General features: G+C 26.4%; 2 protein-coding genes across 5 annotated transcripts in view; one reads left to right on the top strand and one right to left on the bottom strand.

Annotated features, from left to right (window-relative positions):
* Positions 1-8,603, top strand: part of LOC112679899 (galactosylgalactosylxylosylprotein 3-beta-glucuronosyltransferase S-like) — a 57,408-nt gene extending 48,805 nt beyond the window's left edge. For all 4 annotated transcript variants that reach the window (XM_025549837.1, XM_025549839.1, XM_025549840.1 and 1 more), the window contains 5 exons: positions 1,612-1,894; positions 4,716-4,990; positions 5,162-5,368; positions 8,004-8,145; positions 8,219-8,603. In XM_025549837.1, coding sequence (XP_025405622.1) covers positions 1,612-1,894; positions 4,716-4,990; positions 5,162-5,368; positions 8,004-8,145; positions 8,219-8,265 — 954 coding nt within the window. In that variant the 3' untranslated portion in view covers positions 8,266-8,603. The remainder of the gene's footprint in view (positions 1-1,611; positions 1,895-4,715; positions 4,991-5,161; positions 5,369-8,003; positions 8,146-8,218) is intronic.
* LOC112679901 (cytosolic 5'-nucleotidase 3) lies at positions 8,598-14,468 on the bottom strand. The gene is made up of 7 exons (XM_025549841.1): positions 14,127-14,468; positions 13,548-13,646; positions 13,410-13,479; positions 10,396-10,618; positions 9,135-9,393; positions 8,948-9,070; positions 8,598-8,854 (listed from the first exon to the last, which is right to left on the bottom strand). The coding sequence occupies exons 1-7, from the start codon at positions 14,142-14,144 to the stop codon at positions 8,735-8,737; spliced, it is 912 nt and encodes a 303-aa protein (XP_025405626.1). The 5' UTR covers positions 14,145-14,468; the 3' UTR covers positions 8,598-8,734.
* Between the last annotated feature and the right edge of the window lie 12,195 nt (positions 14,469-26,663).

Genomic DNA, 26,663 nt, shown 5'->3' with positions numbered 1-26,663 from the left:
TAACATTTTATGAAATGGAAAAATTTAACAGCTGTAGTATTAACAATTTAACACTAAATAAATAATAATACATAATAATACATTATTGTATTATATAAATATATAATATTATAATTATTAATTATATCATAGGTAACGTTAAGTAAGAATTATTTCAATAATAATAATATTAATACTAATCTAAAAATCAATAATTACTCATTTATTAATATTATAAATTATTAAGTATATAGTACATGAAGTTCGCTCAATTCATTAATGAAGATAATTTAAGTTAAATTACAGTGACCATTTTGTAAATTTTTATTTTATTTAACGAAGTGTGAAGAATTTCAATTTCATTGTGGAGTTTATTAAGTACCAAACTATACCGCTACGACTTATAATATATATATATATATATGCATATATATATGCATTATGCATACATAACTATACTATATACTTACTTAGTTATTTTATAACTATAATATATACTTATAAAATGTATCACATGAGTATTAAAAGATTTAAAATTGAATAGTATCTAATGGTAATGGATTTCTCGTTACTTACAAATTACGTCACTTTGAAATAAAAAATCTTCGTGGACGTATTATATTTGGCATAATACACAATATAATTTAAATCATTACACAATTTCTTTTAGTCCCCAAGTAAATTTTCATTATTTAATTTATCAACTAAATGCGATCGTACATGATTATTTTAATTAATGATTATTTTTAATTAAGTACTTTGAAAAAAATAAAATGATCTAAGTACGGTCCAAGGCTTTACATTAATTTAAAATAAAAAATACACTATAAATGTAAAAAGCAATTAAAATTCTATTAACTGTAATTCAAATTCTGTGATTTCATAAGACATATGCAGGAGTTCGAAACGCATGTAATATCGTTAAATGATTGCCTGTGTTAGATAGTAATAAGAAAATTAAAATAATAATATTATTTTCAGCAATATTCTTGTATACGATTTAATTTTACAAAAATAAATAATCTTTATTGATTTGGTAGAATTTTATTTTTTATGTATTTATGATAAACAGGTAATAACACTTTTGTGTGAGGAATATAAGGTTTACATTTTTAAGTATTTTACAATCAGAACTAAAATTAAAAAAATAATAATTATCTTTTAATAGAACCTATTTTATTTGATCTCAATATAATATTATGTTTATAAAATGATAGCGGTGAACGAAGAAGCACCACCGTTCGGGGAAGACAGTCGATTCGTTCATAATTTTGTGGACATTGGACGGCTATACGTAGTATTGACTAACGAACACTATTCTGGCCCTAAAGCTTTGACATCGTTATTGATCCGTTTAAATACTTGGGGAAACATGTTATTTGATATCAAAGATCAATGGTATACATGATCTCGGTTTATTGGACGAAACAAAATGACAAACTTTTCTTGCATTTAAAATCTGTTCGATGGATCATATGGCTGACGAGGTTAGGTTAGGTTAGTCCAGGGCATCTGTCGTGTACATTTGGCGCGTTTGTATCGTGTAAAACACTGTTTCGCCGAAATCGTAACATCGTTTTGCACGATTCGATTGTGAAATATTGAAATAATAACCGTGGCAAATTCTCGCAGGTCACGTTCGCAGGTCGCAGACGTCTACAAACAAGCGACAGCACGACCGGCGGTTCGCCCGGAGAGAACGACGAGAGCCGTGACAGTGGCCCGCGCAACAGTGACGAAGCCAACGAAACCGCTCTGATATACTTCATCACGCCCACCTATCCGCGACGTGAGCAAATTGCCGAGCTCACGCGACTGGGCCAGACGCTCATGCACGTGCCGCGTCTACACTGGATAGTGGCTGACGATCGACCCGATTGCAGTCCACAAATAATGAATTTATTACCCGATTTTAGTAAGTTACGTTTATAAAAATAATGGCCTGCCAAAATGTATGCATAGCCATAGCGGTGGTCGGGAGTGGTTGGGTTGTGTTGTGATAAACGATGTTAAGCAGCTAAAAGATTTTGAATACTTGTTGCCTACATTCAATAAATAGTCGTAGTGATACATACAACGAGTATGATCGAATTCAGGGCCGGTGAGAGGATGGGACAGGAAGAGCAGAGCCCTGGGGTCCATCGTCTCAATCTTAATACAATATTTTTATTGTACTCAAGTGTGTACAAATAGTATGTACATCTTAACCAAACTATTGCAAATGAAAAGGACTTGGAAACGATCAGTCCCGGGGCCCTCAACATTTCTCGTCGACCCTGGTCGAATTACACTTTGGTTGAAAGAAGGTAGTGGTCGAACTGCACTAGGGCTCAAAAATGGTATATCAACAAAAATATCATGTGTTTGACATAAAACTAATTTACCTTCCCATTTGCAGACTTAAGACAGACAACGATTTTAATCATTGGCATGGTTAAAATTTTCTCTTTATATTGGTATACCATTATGATAATATATTTTATTTATTTATTTTTTATATATATATTTTTTTAAAATCTTAAAATTATTAAATAATGTAAAATAAAATAATGTATGATATATTAACTTGTCAAATGTTATTATAATTTATTTTTTAACCCATTTCAATAAAGTCTGTAGTTATAACAAATGGATGAATAAAATATTAGGAAATCTGCTGGTGAAACGGATTTATACATTCAATATATTAATAATATTCCTACCATGTCAAAAAACGACAAGAATCATGTGCAAATTCCAATAAATTAACGTTCTATTACCAAAATTTACGCAGCTTTAAACTGGCTGTTTTTACTCGAAATTTTAAACTGTATGATTACGATGTTATTGTCTTAATTGAAACTTGGCTACACAATGAAATCAATGATAAAAAACTCTGTCTATTTCCATACTGTTAAGTTTATTACTGTGATAAAGGAAGTCTCATCGGAAATAATGTTAATGTTTCAGTCAGAGGAGGTTGTGTTTTAATTGCGATTAAAAGTCATTTGCATCGTGCTCTTCTTCAAATTAATAATATTGAAAAATTACACGTAAAATGATATGTAAATATCAGCGTTGTTTTAAACGAACTTGATATAATTACCTATAAATCTAACTCGAGCCCTGATATGATTCCCAGTATTTTCTTTTCAAACTATAAATTCATAGTAACAAATCCGCTTCTTTTTTTAAAAATTATCTTTATCTACTGGTACTTTTCCAACCGTATGGAAAACAAGTTTTATTATGCCAATATCTAAGGATGGGGATATATCTAGTGTAGCCAATTATCGTCCAATCAGTCTACTTTCAATAATTCCAAAAATATTTGAATGAATTATATAAAAATAAATGATTCAATTAATAGATGACAGCGAATATGATTTTATAAGTGGTAAATTAACAACTACAAATCATTTAATCTTCCATAAATTTATATTAGACGCCTTTGCTACTAGATCCCAAGTCAACGTAATTTATACAGACTTTTCTAAAGTGTTTGAAGGTAAACCATTCTATACTTATATATAAATTATGTAACATGGGTATTCAGGACCCATTTATTTCTTGGTTTTCGTTCTATATATCAAACAGGGAACAAATTGTAAAGTATAAAAATTTCAAAGCTAATTCTTTCGATATAACTTTTGGTGTACCACAAGGGCCTCATTTAGCTCCTTTATTGTTCCTATTATTTATTAACGATTTAAATTTTCTACTTTCAAGTAAATTTCTTTTTGCCGATGATTTGAAAGTATTTTGACAAATAAATTCTCATAATGATTCATTTTTATTACAAAATGATTTGACCATTTTGTCTGATTGGTGTACAATTAATGAACTACCATTAAATATCGATAAATGTAAAATTTTATCATTTTACAGATTCACTTAAAGCATCTTATAAAATTAGACAGTCTTTTTTGTTACATGTTCAGGATATTAGTGATTTAGGTGTGATATATGATTCTACTATCACATATAATAAACACTTATTACATATGGTTAGAAAATCATCGATGATCTTAGGCTTTATTAGAAGAAATTGTAAGGATTTCACTAATCCTGCTATTTATAAAACATCATATACTACTTTAGTTCGATCAAAATTGGAATACAATACTGTGGTTAGCTTGGCATACTTAAATTATCAAACTTAATGTTTAGATAATATTAAAAACCGTTTCCTTCGACTCATGGCCTTCAACTGCATTTAACTCATTTGCGTCATTCTCCTTATAAATCATGATTACATCATTTTGATATTGCTAGCTTATCCGAACGAAGAAAAATATATAATATGAAATTTGTATTGAAGCTTGTCAATGGTTATATAAATTGCCTTCAAATTTTAAATTGTCTCAATTTTTATGTCCCTCGGTGTAGAACTAGATCAATCAATATGTGTTATGTTTTTACACATAAAACAAATTATGCTTCTGCTTCTCCTATAAATAGGATAATGTCAATAGCCAATGATTAAAAAATTGATTTGTTTAATTTTAATTCCATTGAGAATCATTTAACAATTGTGTAAACAGAATTCTTTGTATTTAAATATGTTGTATTATTGTATGTTAACGTTTAGTTATAAACTAAATTATATTGAATTATTGTAATTGGATCGTTCGAGCCGTTGAAATAAATAATAAATAAATAAATAAATAAATAATATCTAAAAAATTTGCATTCAAACTAAATTGAACAATGGAAATAAAAAAAATTACACGTTATTTTTACATTCGTCGTTTCAGGCATTCCTTACACGTACATCGCCAGCCCTATGCCGACGATTTACAGACGCGACCCCAACGCAATGCCCCGCGGGGTATCCAACCGCCGAGCTGCACTGAATTGGATAAGACTGAACCACGATGTTAACGACTCGGACGCGGTCATCTACTTCGGCGACGACGACAATACTTTCCACCTGGACCTGTTCAAAGAAATACGGTCCACGAAGAAAATATCAATGTTTCCCGTCGGTTTGATCGGCGAATACGGTGTCAGTTCGCCGATCATTAACAATGTCAGTAATAGTATACCTACACTTGTCTACTCTTATATTGTCCTACGATAATTTAATATTTATAAATGCCTTATTAATGTTTTCATGTTCATTGAACGGTTTTTAATTTTTAAATAATTCAGTAAACACGTTATTTAAAATGATTTAACTGTCTATATTGATCCTCTACAGGGCAAAGTGATCGGTTTTTTCGACAGCTGGCCGGCTAAAAGAAAATTTCCAGTCGACATGGCTGGGTTTGCTATTAACGTTCAATTATTATTCAAATATCCATATGCTACTATGCCGTACAAAGTGGGCTTTGAAGAAGACCGTTTTCTGTCGGCCCTCGCCATTCAACTAGACGAGATCGAACCAAAAGCGGAAAACTGTACCAGGGTATGTATACACAGAACGCGGATCCTATTTCCTACGTCAATGAAAAATATCCTATAGTAACGGTAAAATCAGGGATAGATTGTGATATAAATTTGGCCCTATGAACCTATGAACTCTTTATAAAAATAATATACTCTCAAATTTAGTTACAACTGATTAATTACAAATCAGTCCACGAAAAACAATAAAATATGATAACTATATAGTCTATACCAGACTATACATGGTTTAAATTTGTAATTATTATTATTTTTATGAAAATTGGTTTTTCTAAAAAAAAAAAGAAACGTATACTTTAGAGGCTTGCTCGCCAAGAAAATTTCAGGCGTCCCGCCGGCCCATATAATTGTGCCTGATAAAAATCTATTTTATAATTTCGCTGAATCAATCTTTTTCTGAAGTATTAAAAGATAATATATATTCTTTGTCCAGACAAAAATTTTCTTATAAAAGACATGCAAAACATTTTTTTTTCGCATTCGTTTATGGTAACGATCACTGTCGTTGAGATTTTTGTAATAAAGCTATACATTTGATTTGTGAGTACAGTAAAAACTCGATTAACCGTCACTCTCTGTTATCTCGTTGCGGCAACGGTTAAGCGTAAAAAAATGTTTTCTAATATCCAACATATGCGAAAAACGCAACGTGAACGAACAAACTAAATTATGTTTAATTTAATTTTATCAGTATCTGACGAGTAACTAGTTCTTACGGCTACATAAAATACGAAATATTGCCGTTAAAAAAACTTTAGCGTCAAAAAAACAAAAGAAAATAACAGATTATTTTGTTTAAAATATTTAGTTTAGAACTGTTTAGTATGGTATGCTACATGTAGAATACATGTGTATTATTTTTTTTCTGAAAATATACACGTAAAATACATACGTTTATTGCACAATTTGTGTTAACCGTCTATTTGATTAACCGGTATGGTCCCGGTCCCGACAGTGACGATTGATCGAATTTCTATTGCCGTTCATTATGCGCTAAAAATAATCAAAACATTCACGAAAATGATCACTTATAAAAAAAAAAAATCATTGGTAGGTAAAGAATGTGAATATAACGAAAAAAAAATGTATTTCAATTATAAAATCCTTTTAAAATAATTATAACAAAAACTATCTATTTTTACTTTCTTTTAGTTAAAAAATTATAATTATATATAAATAAACAATTTTTAACAATTGATTTTAGAAGAAATATTTCAATTTTATTTTTATTCGATCATAAAAAATTAAAATGAATTTAAAATATACTATACTGGTAGTATAGTTCCTAGGTATAATTAGGTAACTATACAGAAGTATAAATTATAATAATTATATAAATGAAATGTAAAAAAAAAATTATTATTAACTAGAACATAGTTTAAACATTTATCACTTCTAACTGCTGTAAACAACATGTTTACAGTGAAATACAATATAATATTTATTTATTGAAATATTATATGGGTTTGAGCCCCATTACATGAATATATTTAATACATAGCATTTATAATATAATTTATATAGTATTATGATCAATATTGTTAAGTAATGCAGTGCTGATATAATATTATTAATAATAATAATAATAAATACCATTTAAATAATTTCAAAATTTATTGATATTGTTTATTTTTTTAAATTAATTTTTGAATAACTAAACATATAGAAAGACATAATTGTCACTTTGAAGTGATTATTGATGAGACATAACTAGTCTAAAATAATATATTTTTTAAATACAATAAAACACTATCATGGTGCATGTAAGTTAAAAATAATTGAAAATATATGTAGTAATTTTTTTTTTAAAAATTTATTGGAGTAGAACATAAAATCTTTATTAAATGTAGTTATTGAAAACATTGATTACGATTGAATTTACTGTGAAATTACGAAACACATAAGTGGAACTCTTCACCAAAAATTGAAAAATGTAGTATAAAATAATAAAAGTAAAATGTGTAAATCAGTTTAATATATTATAATTCATTAGTCAATTAACTACATAAACACTAAAAACTAAGCTCAGTAAATAATAGGCAAAAGTGTTCAATTCGTTTTAAATTTATTAAATATAATAATGATATATGCCTGTACACAGATAATACCATGGTTACAATAGTAACTCATTAATAATTATTTGAGTCATACCTATGATGATAATTTTTACGATAATGAGAAAATTATATTTTACTTTTTGTGCACACTTTTTATCATGTAAAATATGAAATTGAACTGATTAATTAATTGATTATTAAACTTAAAACATGTATTTGCATACTATTAAAGTACACCATAATTTTGAATGTGTTATTTCAAAATCCATGTAAGAAAAACCATACAAAATCAAGATTACACAATAGGATGAACTAATTTTTATTTAAGTTGAATTTTAAATTAACATTTTCACATCAATAATATCTGTAAGATGACATCATAAAAATCAGTAATAAAATGGTAATACATATTATCCGGTGAAAAAAAAATATCTTATTATAATATTATTTGGTTAAAGAGTTAATACCCTACTTTTCCTGGCATACATAATGTTAATTGTTAAAATTGATTCTCTTACACGTTCAACAATAATTTAGTTTAATAAAATAATTTTCTTTATGGTATTTTCATTGAATTAGATTTTGGTTTGGCACACTCAAACAGTAAAAAAACCCAAGCCAGTTGTCATGATCAAATCTAAAACTACGTTGCCAGGTTCACTTGCCACTCTACTCAATCAAGTTACAATGTTAGGTATAGGCGAAGTAAGCGAAACTACAGGTACAGCTATAAGAGTATTATTTGTTATTATAATTGATTTTTAACTGTTGAGTACTCATTTTTTTTTTTCAAGGTGTTCGCAGTTATATGACAAAAAACGGTATTACTATCAGGGTTTAGTACCCTTATATATTTATTTTTAATATTTGTACTGTTGTATTTACTAAAAGATAGTAATGTGTAATGTAGATCACATTTTAGTGCCCTATAGCTTATTAGATTTTTTTCTTTTTATTGTTATGTTTAATATTTTTGTTGTTGTTGAAGTCATTATATTATAAAAGTTATTTTTGTTTTCTCTTTTTATGTATGCTTACATGTTAATTATTATATTAACATTAAATAATGTGTAATGTGCATAGAACAAGAAAACACTACGACTTTTTTTCTTGTAATTGTGTGTATTGATTTTTAAGTTATAAGTTTCATAATGAATCAATTTAATAATTAGTGTTTTATTTACCAAGTAAAATGTTATAACATATTAGATTTAACATAAAGTAGATTTTATAAATGTAAATTAATGTATGTCAATGATTGGTAATAGCCATTTTAATCCAATTATGTCTCAATGTACAGTTAGAAGATGCTATTTTTTTCCAATTATTTCATCCAACAAATAGTTCAGCACTCCCATAGTTTGGTCTTGCACTAGTACAATGTCAAAGGATCGTTTGTATTGTTCCAAGTATTCATTATCATGTTCCGTCTGCAATGAAGGTATCAGTTTTATTTTTAATATAAATAAAAAAAAAATGTTTAATAAATATGTTTAAATTGTGTACAAAATATGTTTCTTTACCAAATCGCTATTTAAAAATCCAATACGTAGCACAGTATTGTATGGAATACCACCATCCATGTTTGCATCTCCTAATGAGTCACCTAACAGGATAACGTTCAATCTTCCACTTAAATGTGTATCCTATAAATAAACAACTTTTGTACTATAGAAGTTATTGTTATTTATTAATTGTTGTAAATCTTACATTTTTATGTGTATCTATGTATGCGTGTTCATTTTTGTTAAATACATGTATTAGTTTTTCTCCTTTAAATCCTAGAATTTTGGATGAGCCATTCTTGTCATTGGACATATTTAAAAAGTTTGATACGACTGATACATTTTCAGTTAACAAATTTTCATGCTCTAGTATGAGTTGAACGACATCACCAATACCAGCTGACAGAACAATAACAGGGATTTTTAGATTGTGTAATTTCTCAAAAGCATCTGAACACCCATCTCTGAAAAATTATGAATAAAATAATAAAAATACATAAATAATTAAAAATTTTGAAAATTTCATAATAGTTGAAACATGCATTCAATAATATTTTATAAGTATAAATATGTAAGTATTGAGTTAATATTGTATATTTTTCAGTTAAAAAATCTTTTAACTTTTTACCTTTTTTAAGAAATCTAGAATACATTATAATATATTTTTATGTTTTATGTTTATTATTATTTTATTATAATATTTTTTTTAATTATACTTCTGAAAAGAGAAGATCATCAATAAAAATGATAGAAAAATATAATTTGTACATTTTAAAATGAGTTAACATTTATCACTTTGAATTTCTAGTTAATATGCAAATGCTTATTCGGAGTTAAAGAATTGCAACTATAATTAAAAATTACTATTATACAGGATATTGTTAATGATAAACAGAAGCAAAAATATTTTTAAACGAGCTTTTAAAAACTTTTTACATTTTTTAAATTAATGTTGGCAATAAATTAAAAATGATTAAAATAAGTTATAAAAATGTTTTAATAACTCAATGATAAAAGCATATGAAAAATGTATTTCAATATATAAGCACTAATAAAAAATTGTATTGATATTCAATTTATGGAATACTAAACAAACAGGAAAATACTAAGATATAGACCAAGGAATCATTGGATTGATGGAATAAATCAAGTCTTGAAGACAATCAATATAAAGGATGGAGAGATGCAATCCAAGATAGGAATAGTCAGAAGGCTGTAACAGTGGTGTTGAAGACTCTTGAAGTCATTAAGCTAAAAAGAAGAAAATATATGTTTAATTGGTCATGTGAAAGTTCACTGATATACAATAAAAACTATTTCTAGTCCCAATTAAAATATATAAAACTTAAATTCACAATTTCAGCTAAAATGTTTTATACTTTCTTTATTTTCTTTCAAATTAACTTTGAATAAATTTTAAAAATTTAAAATTAACTTAAATTACATAAAATATAGTTAAAAAATACCTAAGTTTAACGTTTGCTCTTTTGATGGAATTTTTTATATCGTCATACTGGAAACAAAGGCCTGTTAACAGATTTTGACTCTCACTCCACCATTGTTCAATGAATGGTAACTTTTCAGCAACAGTCATTTGAGTATCATCTTCTATTGGGCGGTATTTTTTTAAAAGGGCCAAAGCTTTTTCTTTATAATCTTCAGGCAAACTATCACATGTTTCAAACACACCTGTTAAAAGAAGAAAAAAATAATACAGTTGTATAGTAAATTTATCAAGGACTTAAAAGAGGTTCTTTAATTTTTATACTAAAATTAGTTTCAGGTTTATAGTAACTACATTAAATGAAATCGACTAACATTAATAATATTAAAAGGCTGTATATTAGGCATATTATTATAATAATTAAATGTTATGTTAAATTATTGTAAATAAATGTCCAATGAATGTTATCTTGGTAAAATATATATATGAACAAACAGTAAGTGTTATAGCTAATAACAAATTACAGGTCAAAGTTGGAAAAAACATTTTAAATTACCAAGAGTTTCTGAATACAAAATATAATATTTAATCACATTATTAATTGTTTATTAGTTTTATACCTTTGAACTACTTTATTTATGATCTATTAAATCAATTGTATATTAATGAGTAATTTATTAAAATATAGTATTTAATACTTATTCAATTTTCATTAATACTTAGCAAATATTTTTATAACAAGTCTTTTATATATTAGGCTCACAATATCAAATAAAAATTTGTTACTTTTCTTGAATTTAAGAAAATTATTATACTTTATTTAATTTTATTAATAGCTGAATATAGATATTGGTTAACAATTAAATATCATATTAACTTAATATTAATTTCTATGTTCTAATAAAAACTAAAAATCATATTCAGTTAGGCAACAATTAGTATATGATAAAATATAAGAAAATTTACATTTAATAATAATTTAATGATTTGAATATTTGAAGAAAAAATAAACTGATAAATACTAAAATAACTTAGTGTTGTCTTGCATTTTTATGTATTAAGAGTAGTTGTTGAAAAATAAAATTTTTAAATAAAAAGTTAATGTTATCATTTCAGTATAATTTTTAAAAAGTCTAATATTACAAAACAGTAGTATAATAACAGATACAAAAAGAAAGATTAGAAGATGGATGGAATATGTACAAGAACTATTCTCTCAAAATAGGCTAGAACAAAGTAGCATCAAAATGGATGAAGGATTTTATATAATGGAAAAAGAAGTAACAAATATATTAAAGAGTGCCAAACCAAGGAAAGCAGCAGGCCCCGATGAAGTACCTTCTGAATTGTTAAAATTGCTTGATGATGATGGCATAGATATGTCAGTTGATTTATTCAATACAATTTATGCATCAGGAAATATTCCGGAAGAATGGTTGATATCAACTTTTATTACATTATTCAAGAAAAATAACCCTAAAGAATATTAAGATTATCGAACAATAGCTTTAATGAGCCATACCTTGAAATTATTTTTAAAGATCATACATCGAAGATTATATGCTAAATTGGAGAATAACATAAGTACGACGCAATTTGGATTTAAACAAGGAATGGGGACCAGAGAGGCATTATTCAGTAAAAATACCCTTATACAAAGGTGCTTAGATGTCAATAGAAATATTTTTGCTTGTTTTATAGACTTTACTAAAGCATTCCATAACGTACAGCATGACAAACTAATAAAAATAAATATTAAAGGATAAAAATATTGACAGCCGTGATATAAGAATAATTTCCAATCTCTATTGGAATCAAACCGCCAAAATTAAAATGGATGATGAGTTCTCAAACGAAACAAAAATAAATAATGAAGTTAGACAAGGTTGTGTTTTGCCTCCCCTATTATTTAATATTTACAGTGAAGCAATTTTTGATGAAGCGATCCTCCACAAACATTGGTATTAAAGTAAATGGGAAATTCGTTAACAACCTAAGATATGCCGATGACACCGTTATTTTGACAGGAACCATGGCGCATCTGCAAAGAAGCATAGACAAGCTCTACTTTGCATGCAACAAATATGGACTTTAAATGAATGTTAAGAAAACTAAATTTATGTTAATAACAAAAGACAGAATAGACACTCGCAATAATGAATTCAAATTAATCTTAAACAATGCCATAATAGAAAGAGTATATTCATACAGGTATCTTGGAACATGGATTAACAGTAACGAGAATAACTCAAGAGAGATCTGGTGTTGAGTTGAAATTGCTAGATTGATGTTCATCAAACTAAGGAAAAATTGTTCAAACCGAGATCTACCATTGGATTTAAGAACTAGGATGTTCTATGTGTTTTCCACCTTGTTGTACGGAATGAAAGCTTGGACCCTAAAAAAAACGGATGTTCAAAAATCCAAGCATTTGAGATGTGGTGTTTCTGCAGGATTCTCAATATATCTTGGGTCGACAAAGTTACAAACAAAGAAATTTTAAGAAAAGGCAAAGAACCAGAGGTGATGAAGATTATAAAACCTAGGAAGTTGCAATATTTTGGACATTTGCTTAGAAGTGAAAAATATCAGGTATTGCAGCTCATAATACAAGGAAAGATTTGCAGGAAAAGGAGCAGGGGAAGACCTAGAACGAGCTGGCTGCAAAATTTAAGGGAGTGGTTCCAATACAATACTGAGGAACTACTCAGTGCAGCCAAGGACAAAGAACATATAGCCATGATGATATCCAACCTTCGAAAGAAGAGGAACACATAAAGAAGAATTACAAAACAAAATTTCAAATTTAGCTAACAATTTTTTAAACCAACATATTTCTATGAGATAGGATCTCATTATTATCAACTATTTATACTTCCATTTGAACATTTCAACATCAGTAATTAGCTCATTTGTCATTCTAATCAATACAATAAATTACTAAAACATGTAAAAATATTTAACATATAAATTATAAATAAAAAATAAGTAAAATGATTAACAGTTGTATATAAAATATTAGTCTATCAAACTTACTAAAACTGCTCATGGTTGGTTTATTATTGTATTCTGAACATGATATGGTTCGATCAAAATCTGATATTATCTTTAAATAAAATACGCACGATAAGTTTGATATTTTTGTGTAATAGATTTAATAAAGATGTATTTTACTTGTAATTTATCTGAACCTCCTAATACAAGTTGTTCAATTTTATCATTGACCTCTGCTTCACATCTAATATGAATCGTGGCTGCGTACCGTTGCTTGATCTAAAAAAAATGTATACAACAGACAGACTTTTAAATAATAGTCTTTTTATGAATAATTGTAACAATAATTATTGCGTTCATTATGAAAATGGTGAAGATCTAGTAGAACAAATCAAGTGATGGGCAAGAACATTGACTATTTGGTGAAAAACATATTATATGAACCGAGAGGACTACGGTTAATGGAGAAAAACACCGTATTGCAGTGGTACAATGGAAATAAACCATTCGATTTTATTCGTCTTCATGCAGAACGTGAGTGAAAATTTGCAGTTCCCTGTCGGGTGTAACGATGATGTACGCCGAAGATTGGGTTTCACGTGCGGCGAAGCAACGACCACTGGCGTGCGCGAGGAGGGCAAAACATTTAAAAAAACATGGAAAAAAAACCTCCGAACAACGACCACGGATGGCCGACCGCCGGGAGGAATTTTTATTTCCCACTGGGGCAGAGCGAGAACACGGACGAACGGCACTTACCTCGTGGACGAACTTCATGGTGCACAGCGGACGCGGACCGGGCGACTATTGGGCTGGTGCGAACGCGCGCAGTTGATTGACGACACGCCGTGCGCTTTTCAGCTGCGTTCACACCGGTCACCGACGCCGTGTGCTCGCGGGAGAAGTACGGCGCGGCTGGCGGTTAGCGATTTCCGTGACCGCGCGGAACCGGTGTAACGACCGTTGACGATTGGCACACGGCTCCGGTTATTCTCAATACTGTTGCTGATCCCGTCGTCTCACTAAAACCTGTCAGCAAAGTCGCCGTTGGTCATTGTTGTCGGTGCGGCGACGTTTGTTATCTCGGTATCACGCGACCGTCTGTCCGCCGCAAACGGAATGATAAACGAAGACGAGCGCGCGCGCTAGCGGTCTACGAAGACGTCCGTCAAAACGGCTGTTGAGGTGTTTTACGCGACTGGTGGAAGACGCGTTTCGAAAATCTAAGTGCTCGACTTGAGGGGGGACGCAGGGGGACGGAGTACCCCAACTAATTTTCAGAAATTTTAGCGTCCCCCTACTATTATTACGCTATGATCATAACGCTCAACCAGTTTTGGGGACGTTCTTTCGTAAATAGAGTCCCCCTTCTTTAATTTTGCCAAGTCGAGCGCTGATTGTTACACTTCGATTTTCGAATCGTGGTATTGTACCGCCGATCGGATGGACCGGACCGATAGCTCTAACGCTATATGAAATCAAATGTTTTTCACGACACCCGACAACATTGGACGTATTTGCGCCGAAAATCATCGGTAAAGAATTGTCGGAGACAAGAAAAAGGTACACGTCCAATATTTGTAGGTTAGATACAGGTTATAGATGTAGGTAGGATAGAACAGGCGTTTGCGTTCATATTTTATGAACGACACTCGCTTTTTTTTAAATTGAACGTGAACGACTTTTGTATTTTTAATGAATTTTAACTATTTTTGGGGCGTTCAAATTTATTTACCGTTTTTAAAACATATATATAAATAATAAATGTTAATTAATAATATTTATACTTCACTATATGTAACATTTTCTATTGAACTCCCAGAGTCGGGCCCATTATATCTAAAAATAATAAAAATTATGATTTTTATGAACTTGTAAAAAATTGATATGAATCACAAATATCAGAAAAATATATTGTTTGTGATCAGTGGCGTAGCAAAGATATGAAGAACTGTGTCTACATCAGGGGCACGAATTGCAAAAGTCTTATTTTTGTTCTACCTAAATACTTATATTAATTTTTTTCATTGTGCTTTTTGAAATATATAGATTTTATCTAATTGTAAATACTACATATGAATTTAATAATGAAATTATGAAAATAGCGCAAAGGAATTTTTATAAGAAATTTCATATGAAGAAATTATCTATGAATTCGTCAGTCTTAAAGTGATAATACCGAATTTTCAAAGTTTTAAATGTACACTGTAATAATAGCTGAATAATAAACTTAAAGGTTAAAAAAAATATCAAATCAAATGTTTAGTTGGTTAAAAGTCGTTTTCTTCTCAATTTGCCAATGTCGCTAGCGAGTTTTCCTACGTCAGTGCTGATAATAAAAATACACTCGTAACAAATTATAGTGGCAAAATGGCATTAAAACAAAATAAGAAGTTCTGAGTTTAGTTTAATTGTTATTTTAAATTTAATTAGCTGTTTATAATAAATAAGTCTATAGTTTTATTTAATTCTATGTTTTAATATAATATTAACATATTATATTCAAACATTATATTATATTAAAACATAAAGATGTAGGTATGTAAGTTGTTTTTATTTTATTTATCGTCTAATTACTTATTTGGCTATTTGCTGTTTACTTCTAAGTATTTAATTAATTTTGTTTCTATCCTCTGAATTGGATTTATTGAGAAATCCATTTATATTTTTTTAAATTTAATTTTAAACTATATAATTTATTATATGATAATGTATATTAAAATTATAAAATAAAACAAGTACAAATAAATAATTTTTAGAGGTTAATACTGATATAATAATAACAAAATACTAATGAATATATTAAATAGATTGTTAGAATTACTTATGTTGGTGTTTCAAGTACCTATCTGTATTCAAAATATTTCGTTCTATGGTATTTCACATAGCCATTAATTATTAGTTAATGTATTTGATGTGTAAATTATTGTATTTGATTTAGTGTATGAATTTATGTAATTAATTTATAATTTGGCATTGAAGTAGGTAATTTAATTATGAATTCAGTCTATATTTTACTCTCATATCTCATTTAACAGAACTTAGGATAAAACTAGGTCCCCTCCTTCAGTTGTGTATATAGTATGTGCTTAAACTTATCACTAAAATATAACATATCAATATATTTATATTATTATTTTACTTATTTATATTACTTATTTTTTTACTTATTTTTATTAAAAAATTTTAATTTTTCAAACTATAAACATGTCAGATATTAGAAATATAATTTTGATACTTCATATCTTTTACGAGTAAATGTTTTAAAAGTTTAATATTTATTTATTTTTATTTGTCAAGTCATGTAATATGTTTAAGCAGAGACTTTTAACATAAAGTAAAATATACCTAATACATTTTGTAAAGGTAGGTGATTCTTAGATATAAAATTAAAAAAATATAAATGAACGCATTCATTTTTTATGTAATGAATGCAAGAGTTCAATTTTTTAGTGAACACTGATTGCATATATCATACAACTGAATTTAAAAATTACAAATTAGAAGTATTATACATTTAGTAAATTAGTAATTTATATGAAATACGTTTGATGACTTTAAATATTTGGTTGTACTACGAATCTATTTTTACGTGTTGAATTGTTGTATTTAAAGTGTGATAATCTAATATATCTATATTAAAAAATATTGATTGATAAATATTTCTTAAACCGATTAAATTAATTGAAATTATGTTTAAAATTTACGTTATTTTTTTTTAACTTACTTTACAGCGGCAAAATCTAAAAAAACTATACGTCTTTTACTTTTGAGTTGTCTTTAATAACAATAGATTCAAACGCACTGCAAACGTCTTCATGTTCCTTGAATCATTTATTCCTGTACACAATTATTACAATCAATTCAGAACGTAAAAACATACTAATGAAAGCAATGTCATGTTACGTTACAACATGTTACTTTATAGTTATCGCTTAGGTAACGCTATAAATCTGAAATAATACCATGAAATATTTAACAAATAGATATTTTCCATTAAATTCTTGTTGGCCAAATATAATATTTCTTTTTTATACTTTTTGTGTCTCGGAACTTATGCTTGTTTTCCTTGGTAGTAAGTGGGTGACAACAAATTTTCATTAATTCACCCAGATACTTACTCCGATTTATTTATTGAATATTAAACCAAATCTAATTGGTAAATATTCAATTTAAATCAAGAAAAAACATAAATGGTATAAAAACCATAATGATTTCTTATTGAATTTTTTTTGGAAATCAATAAATAAATAATTTCGTAATTTCTAAATTTTAGTGATATACGACGAATTTTAGAGAATGTACAACTTTGAAAACCATATTATTTCATATCACACTTCTTATGTAAAATAATTTTTTTTTAAAATTAATAAAAAACTTAATTTGTATGATATATTTTATTTTTTTTTTTTTTTTTGTTTTAGAAATATCAAACACACTGCTGTTTCTATTTTACCATTTTTATCGCAAAATAGTAAACGCCTACATTATCTTCTAACAATTTTCCCTGAAATACACAGTACACATAATGTTACTAAAACTGATGCAGGTAAAAATATTTTTTTATATTTACTTTCACCTAATATTTATTTTTATAATTATTTATCATTAAAGTTGTTATTAACATCATTAGGGTGCGGATTTTTATTTAAATACATATTTTTCTACAATTCACTTAGAATAATTTTAATTGCAAATATCAATGTCTTGCACTGTATAGATTCCTATAAATGATTTTTGTTTTTGCATATTTGAGAAAAAATTACATTGAATTGTATATTTCTATATAATTGCATAAAAAATGCAAATTTTATAAATAATAAATAAACAAATTGTGTCTATTTAAAAAAAGGAGAAATATGTATAAAATTTGCTAAATGTAAACTATCTCAAATATTGTCCCAAAATTCCCAATTTTTTCAATTTAAAACAATTCGTGAAATATTGAATGGAGAAATAAGTGACCAAAATGAAGGCATTGTAGAATTTTTATCTGAAGACGTATTTTGTTTTAATTATGCATTAATAGTGTCATGTAACGAAGAAAGAAATTTTTTTAAGTATAAATACATGATACATGACAACTGTAAAAGTTTCCATTTTAAAAATCTGATTCTAGATATTTTTTGTAACCTCGTGTTGATATTTGTTCTAAATATTTAATTATTTTTTGTTGGGAATTCTGAATTTATATAATTGATTAACAATTACTTATTCTGTAATTTGTAATTATTAATAAATTGTCATTTTATTTTTTTTTATTGTTTAATATGTAAATATATATGCACATCAAAATTCAAAAGTATGCAAAAAATATGCGAAAAAATTATTTATTATGTACTAAAAAATCAATAAAGAATTATTTTTGCATATTTTTAAATTTTCATTTAGTGCATATTAAAAAATATTATTTGCATAAAAATCCGACCTTTAATCATCATCATTTGAGTCCTAGTGTTTGTTCAGCCACTCGTTCATTATTTTATGTATTTTACCTTCCTTTTTGATCTCTATTTGGTCTGTTGTACCCAATGTAAATTATAGATACTTTTAATTTGTAACATGTAATATTAAAATCATTGTACAACAAATCGTCGCCGATACAATTAATTTCATAAATAACTAAACGGACGAATATTTTAGCAAAATAGGTTTTATTGTTTTACTCATTAAATTATTCGAAATTTGTTACACTTTTTCTAAAAAACCTATAAATTAATATTATTTGTAGTTAAATATATATATATATATATATATTTTTATATAGAATATTAATTTATATTTTGGTCTATGAGTTTTGGAAGCATAATTTTTTGTTTAATTAATCAATTTTAAAATGATTTTATTATTTTAAAATGTTTTTATTTTATGTTCATTAAACAAATAGGTATTATATAATAGTTATAGAAATTATAGAAATACTTAGCAAAAAATAATATAGATACAAATGTAAATAATTAGTATAACAGTATGTTACATTGAATTCTACTTAAGTTTCAATTACGATAGTGTTCGTTAAAATAATAATTATACCAATTAATTTTAAAAGCATTACGTTTGTAAGTAAGGCTCATTTCAATATTTAATAGAAAGAGATAATTCGAACATGCTAATATGAAAATTAATTTGTTAATTATCTAAATTTTTTACGACCAATTAAATTAATGTTTTATGGTAATTTTATATTGATTTACTCGTAAATAGAAAATCATCGCACGTTTTTAGTCAACAAAGTCAATAAGTCAATCAATACTTTAAATTAAATTGTTTTTAACTGTATTAGAGGAGTTTGGGAGTAAGTTTAAGTACAATTTTTCGGAAATTTGCCTAATAACAATTTGTTTGTACGTGTTTACATTGGTTAAATCAATATTAATTCGAATAAAAATAGAAAATAATTAATGTTTTATTTAAAAATATTGTATGTTCTTGTTTTGAAACTTTAGCTCAAAGATATTTTACATTTAAAGTCCATGAAATGTTTTTTTCAGGATTTTTAAAACTGATGTAAATATTGTCATAATATATGCTCAATAATAGATGGCATTCAACATACTCATTAATTAATTTGATCAACTGGTATTCCTATCGCTTAAGTATATCTCTTGTCTAAAAACATACCATACTTAAACAATAATCCATAAAAAAAAAATGTATATGAAAAGGTCATTGTTCCAAACGCATTACGCTCGACTATAGTACATAAATAATAATGATTAATAAAGTAAACGTTATTATGGTTCTAATTATTGTTTATTGTATTAAAAATGTGAACAATACGATATAAAATAAAATTGGAAATCGATTTTAATAAACTAACAAACTAACACTTTAAATGTGTTACAATGTGCGTAAGTGTTATAACGTCCAGTGACATAAAGAAACAAATGTAAAATGTTATAGCAACTTGTTAACCCATAAGGCAACAATACATATTAATATTAATACATATTGATAAAATGCATAGGACGTAGTGGTGCCGATCCCTACGTGTAAGTATTGTGAATGTGATGCCTAATTTCAATGGGTGGTGCAGTGGTGGACGATAAAATACTCAGCAAAATTGCAATACAGTGTTCTTCAACGAATTTAAACTTTGAATATTTACTAAAATATTGATATTTATTTAATAAATATCCGTTTTATAATTCAAAATTTGCAGGAAAATTTTTTCCTCCAGAACACAATGTTTCAAATAAAAACACTTAAAACGAAATAAAATAGGAGTACGATTCTATATAATGTTAATAAAAACAGTATAGAGCATATGAAATATAGTGTTTAAAAATGAAAATAAGTGTTTAATGTTAAAAAATACCTTCGGTAATTGACAAAACTTTGTCAATTTTTTAACATCTATGTCATATGGATATTTGTACGCTCCGCACGAATAAATATATTAATATTAATATATATAAATAAAAATATTTTGTGAATCCGTAGCTCTACATGCACTGTATTTTCGCACGGTCTAAAAAATTAACACACCTTTGGATGATATAAAGTTATTTGAAAAATCTGATACACTGGAGCTTCAGATTTATCAATAAACCTATGTATAAAACTTCAATTTTTAAAATTATAGGACTTTGCTCGTTACGCCTACTAGCTCCACTCGCAAACTCAAGTGTCACTGCGTTGATAATATGCTACTTATTAATGTCAAGCTTAGTGTGACATCATTTTTTCAAAATGTAATTTTTCAAGTTGTATTCCGTATGAAATACCTATAAACTGTAGGTACAATCAAAATACATTTTTAAGTTTTCAAAAACTATTGTATTAATAATTTGAATTTTTTATATTATTTATCTTTCATCTATATCTAATACCTATGTAATTGGGTTGTTAGTGTTTTTAGGTTTCATTAAAAAAAGAGTTTTAGTAACCCTGTCTGTATACCATTTGTAGAATAATTAATGGCGCTCCATTTATATTTTTCCGTTCAACTTTTTTTTTTTTTTTTTATTCGCCTCTGATAGGTAATAGAAATCTACGTTTTTATATTGATTTAATAAAGAAAGTTTAAGTAAAATATTAGCCCAGGTATGGCTCGAAGTAATGTTTTTATTTAATTTAATACTTTCAAATATTAAATGTTATATTTATATCAATTTTTGTAAATTAATTATGTTTTAAAGAAGATAATACATTTAAATTTATTAAAATAATAATTGTAATACTGCAGCCATTTCTAGAAATGTGCATTAATACTGTCAGTTAATATAATACTGTCAAATAATAAAATATTGTTATATATTTTGTGTAGAAATAAAAATAAAAACCATGCAATATTTTTTTAACAATATATTTAAAAAAATAAATTGTATAGGATCTAAATATGACGCTGTAATGTTTGTTTCGACGACAATTTGAAAATCAGCTCTTATAATATTAATTTTATTGAATATTATAAATTTTAATGATTTTTATACAAATTATATCGAATGAGTTCTATCAATTTAATTTTGATTTTAACAAAGTGTGTTTATTATAACTGTTAGTAAAATTCGAAAAGAAAATTGAATCTTGTTAATATTATCCACACATTAATAATTTAAGTATCTTATTATTTATCAAAATATAATAAACATTAATTAACAATTAATGAACATTTCATAAACATTATTCATTAAGAAAAAATAGATTTTAAGTTTTTAGGAATTTAAGATTTGTCTAGGTACAGTGTACAGAAAAAAATCCCATTCTGTCAATTACGTTAATGTATGATCGTGGCTCGTGAAATCCGTGTATCCCTCCAGTTTTTTACTATGATTGTAATATTTCCATAATTCACACGTCACTAAAAAATGTAATTAAAAACCGTTTAGTTAAGGCTTTGTCATACCATGCAAACATATACAGTCTGCGATATTAATTTTTTTATCTTCCAAACTAATCGTACTTACATTACATGGTTCCATTTGAAATGAATACAACATTAAACATTTATGCTTAATTTTTCACACGTGCTATTTGGCCATACCAATTATTTCAATATTATATTGAATCGGTGTTATCGTCATTGCTTTGAAATTCGTTACATTTTTATTTCACTTTGGTATTTCCTAAATCATTGAACGGCAGTTTAAGCATTAGTATTGCCCGAATAAGTTACACGGAAATCCATTAAAATATTACAAAATAATTAAATGCACGTTGCAACGGTAAACTATAATTAAATCGTGAACGACTAATGCTTTCGTAAAACACATACGAGTATAATATTATTGAAAGAAATAATTCTGAAAGTCTAACTATTAGTATTATTATTATGTTGTATAAACACGAATCGTAATTGAAATATTAAGCCTTGTTTCTGCTTATAAATATACGATAATGTAATAATTAAGGAATAAATTTTTATAAAAATACATGTACCTATTTATCAAAATAAAGTATTTGAATTATGTTGAAAAATATATACGATTTGAATAAATCTTATTGAAATAAAACATTTTTTAAATGTTTTAACTATTTATTTATTACCTATATTATCATATAAATAATATTTATTACTTTAAATTTTTGTAAATGTAAAAAATTGTTAGTAATCTAATAGTACATATTATTAATATCACATTGCTAATTTTGATTTGATCACTCTATAGTGTAAATATTAATAAAAATTGATACATAAAATTCCTATGGTGAATAAAATATTTTATTTTCTCTTTTTGTACGTAGATTGATTTATTGTTAACTGCCTCAGACTGATAATATTATTAAAAATAATTAAGAATAATATTGGCAACGACGATTTGTTAACAACTATAGTACCCGTCAGTGGCGTATCCATGGGGGAACCCCTCTCCCATGAACATGAGATGGTAAATTAACTTTTACATGAAACTCCGTTTTTTTTTAACATTTTTATATTTTAAAATTTTGACTTGGAAATTATATTAATAGTTTGTATAAACACTATAAACGTATTATACACACACACACACACACACACACACACACACACACGTCATAATATTATGATCATATTTAGATACTTTACTATTAGGTACTTTGACCATTTTTGCTTGGGAATATGTTAACTGTAACTGTAAACATTCCATTATGATAAGATATTTTTAAAATTTAATTTTTTGTACACCTAAGTGATTGGACAAAAAATATTCTAATATCTAATATTTATGTTCCTATAGTAGTTCCTAGTTCCTAAATTTTTATTATTATTATTATTTATAATTATAGGAAAATTCTCTAACAAATAAGCAGACTAGAAAAATAAATTTTTTTTTTATCTAAATCAAAAAAACTAATGTCAACTAGACTTAGAAATACTGAGATCAATACAAATAGTAGTCAAAATGATAGTGATAAGATTAAATATGTATAAATTTGCTGAACTCCCCCCCCTCTCCATAAAAAGTTCCTGGCTACGCCACTGGTACCCCTACATAATTAAGATTTCATTTACTTTTTTTTCAATAATAACCAAGGCTAGAATTTGTATGCAACAGCATGTTTTTTTTGCGACTTCTGATTATTGATTTTGTCAGTAATGTTCACGAATCACCTCATGATGAGATACATGGTGGTATTTTTATTTTGCATGTTTTTGCATATTTTAGATAAAATGCATATTATTGCATATATTGAATAAAATAAATATTATTACATATTTCGATTATAAGAATGCGAAAAATTGATGTTTTTAGTATATTTTGTGATTAATATTTATAATTTAATATTAATACTTCTTATTTAATTTTAGACCTGTTGATTAAAGTATAAGACTTGGTTATTTTTGTCAAACATAAAATTTATTTTAAATTATTTTTGTTTTATTTTATTTTTCAATTATATTATATTAAGTTACATTTTTAAAAATGTATACTTTGTTTTGTAATTGGTAAGTTAATCAATTATTTTCTTATATTTATAGTTAATGAATAAACGATATAACTTTTCAAGATAGGTATATGAATAAATTACATTTATAAATTTTATAAATAATTATGTTGTACGTAAATACATAGCGTTGCTCACAGGCAACAAACTAAAAAATTGGTTTTTTAGAGACTTAAAATACCAATTTTTTTTTAGTAATTTCTCCTTCATTAGGACTAATATAACAACCCAAAAAAAATTAAATAATGAAAATAAAAAAATCATGCATTGTAGGGTTAAGAAAAAAATCCAACTGATGTATTTCAATAAATAAATATTTTTTTTTAACTATATTTTTATGTTTATCTTATAAAAATTTAAATGCATATTTTTGCATATTTTGGTAAATAAAATGCATATTTTACAATTTTTTATTGCATACAAATCCTAGCCCTGATAATAACTAATAAAATTAATATTTTCCTATCGGGTATATTCAATTTTCAGTGCATATTAAAAAATAAATGTAGCATATTTTTTGGAATATGTTTTGATGATTTTTGTCTATGTATACATACACAAAAAACCATCAAAACTTATAAGTCCATTTCCTAGTAATGATGGCACTATTGACAATGACGTTTATACCTCTATACCTCTATTTTTACTTTTTATTTTTTCATAGCTTTATGTACACAAAACACACACAATTTGGATACTTCAAATGAAGTATTATTCTAATACGTTACGAGAAAAAAAAAATTGGTTTCTTTTAACAAGTTAAGACGTTTATTCTCTACTGCATCACGAGAACTGATTTGAACGACAAATATGTTGTGCCAAAATTCAATAACTTTAGGTGAGTATACTTATTTTACACATAAAGATTATTATACTCGTATTCTTTGATATATACATTTTTAATTTGCAATAAATTTTTGGTCGTAATTGTAGCCGATCGGATTTATATTTCATTGTTAATTTGCATTTTCTTTAATATTTTTAAGTATGTACAGGTATGTTATAGGCATATTATTAAATCAAGTATTTTTTTAAATGCCTAAGCAAATAGTCAAAGCATTTTGGTTAAATGCAGTGCTGCAGATGGATATTTTTGTGCCCCAGTGCAAATTTGTCTAGGTAACCCATAAACATAAACTTAAATGCAATTGAATCTGTCATTTCGAAAAGGCCATTTCTCTATACATTTTCAAAACTAGTTTTATGTGATAGATGTGTTTAACTAATAATAATGCATATTTCCTCCGAGACCATATTAATATAATATATTAATTATTATTATATTAATGTTATTATTTTATTTTATTTATACCGATAACATACGTATTATATTTTATTATATAATGTTCATAGGTTGTAATATATTATATTCATATACAATATACACATAAGAAATGAAAGCAAAATACATGAAATCTTATAAAGCTTAATGCATAATTTAAATTTTATTTTGAGAACATTTCAAAAAATATTTAATTTAAATAGAAATAATTAATTATTATTGATATGCTACAACATATTTTTTTTATTGAAGTACTATATTTTATAAAAACATCGATAAATATCTATCACTACAATCTTTATAAAAAAGCGTCAAATTTTAATTTTTCTTTGCAAACAAAAAAAATATCAGAATTAAAATTCTATTTTAAGTTAGAAATAAGTTTTATTAATACAAGTTGTATTGCGTAATATTAATATCACATATTAGTACAAGTACAATTTTTTTCCTTACTTTTTGGTTTGCAAAATTGTTAATTATTTAGTGAATGTCGTCTTTCATACGCTCTCTTTCTATATTTTAAAATTGAAATATTATTGAGTATTTTTGGGAAATCATATTTCTAATATTGTTCTTGATAGGTTATAATTTTAAAATTATTGTTTAGCTGAAGTGACAGTTACAGGTATACTTATAATTAAAAATATCGTTCATACAGTTATAATATCTGGAAAGCTACACGAAAAATCTTTTTTTCTTATGTAATTTACCATACTAAGGATATACCTAAGGAATTTAAATTTGATTAATAATTGATTTAATTGAAAAGACAATAATTGTCAAATTAAGTCAGAATTTATGTCCATTTCATATTTTAAAGTAAAATTAAGTAAAAGTAAAAGTAAAAAAAGGTTTAAAAACCTAAACGAATATTTTATTATAATTTACATGGTTTTATTATTTTTCTGTTGTAATAAATATTTTTGGTCACATCATTAGGTATGACCCCTTCAAGATCAAGTGCCCTCGTTCAATGCATCGGTGTTTTCTACGGCACTATGTCTAGTTATTTAATTAAACGTATAAACGTTTAACTATATGTCTATTTCCTCAAGGCAGGCAAATAATAAAAATGAAACGTTTTTGTATTGTTTCAAAAATCAATCTATATTTTCTTTGATTTATTAATATATAAAGTACATAGA

The sequence above is a fragment of the Sipha flava genome, unplaced genomic scaffold (genome assembly GCF_003268045.1).
Source record: "Sipha flava isolate LNK unplaced genomic scaffold, YSA_version1 170_pilon_pilon, whole genome shotgun sequence".
Lineage (NCBI taxonomy): Eukaryota > Metazoa > Arthropoda > Insecta > Hemiptera > Aphididae > Sipha > Sipha flava.
The sequence above is the reverse complement of the archived record's forward strand: the minus strand, read 5'-3'. Positions and strand labels throughout refer to the sequence as shown.

Coding starts and splice junctions, on each gene's coding strand:
- LOC112679901 (XM_025549841.1), bottom strand. Junction 10,619..13,409: donor ACCAACCATGAGCAGTTTTA/GTAAGTTTGATA, acceptor TTCTTTTAACAG/GTGTGTTTGAAACATGTGAT. Junction 9,071..9,134: donor ACATAGATACACATAAAAAT/GTAAGATTTACA, acceptor GTTTATTTATAG/GATACACATTTAAGTGGAAG.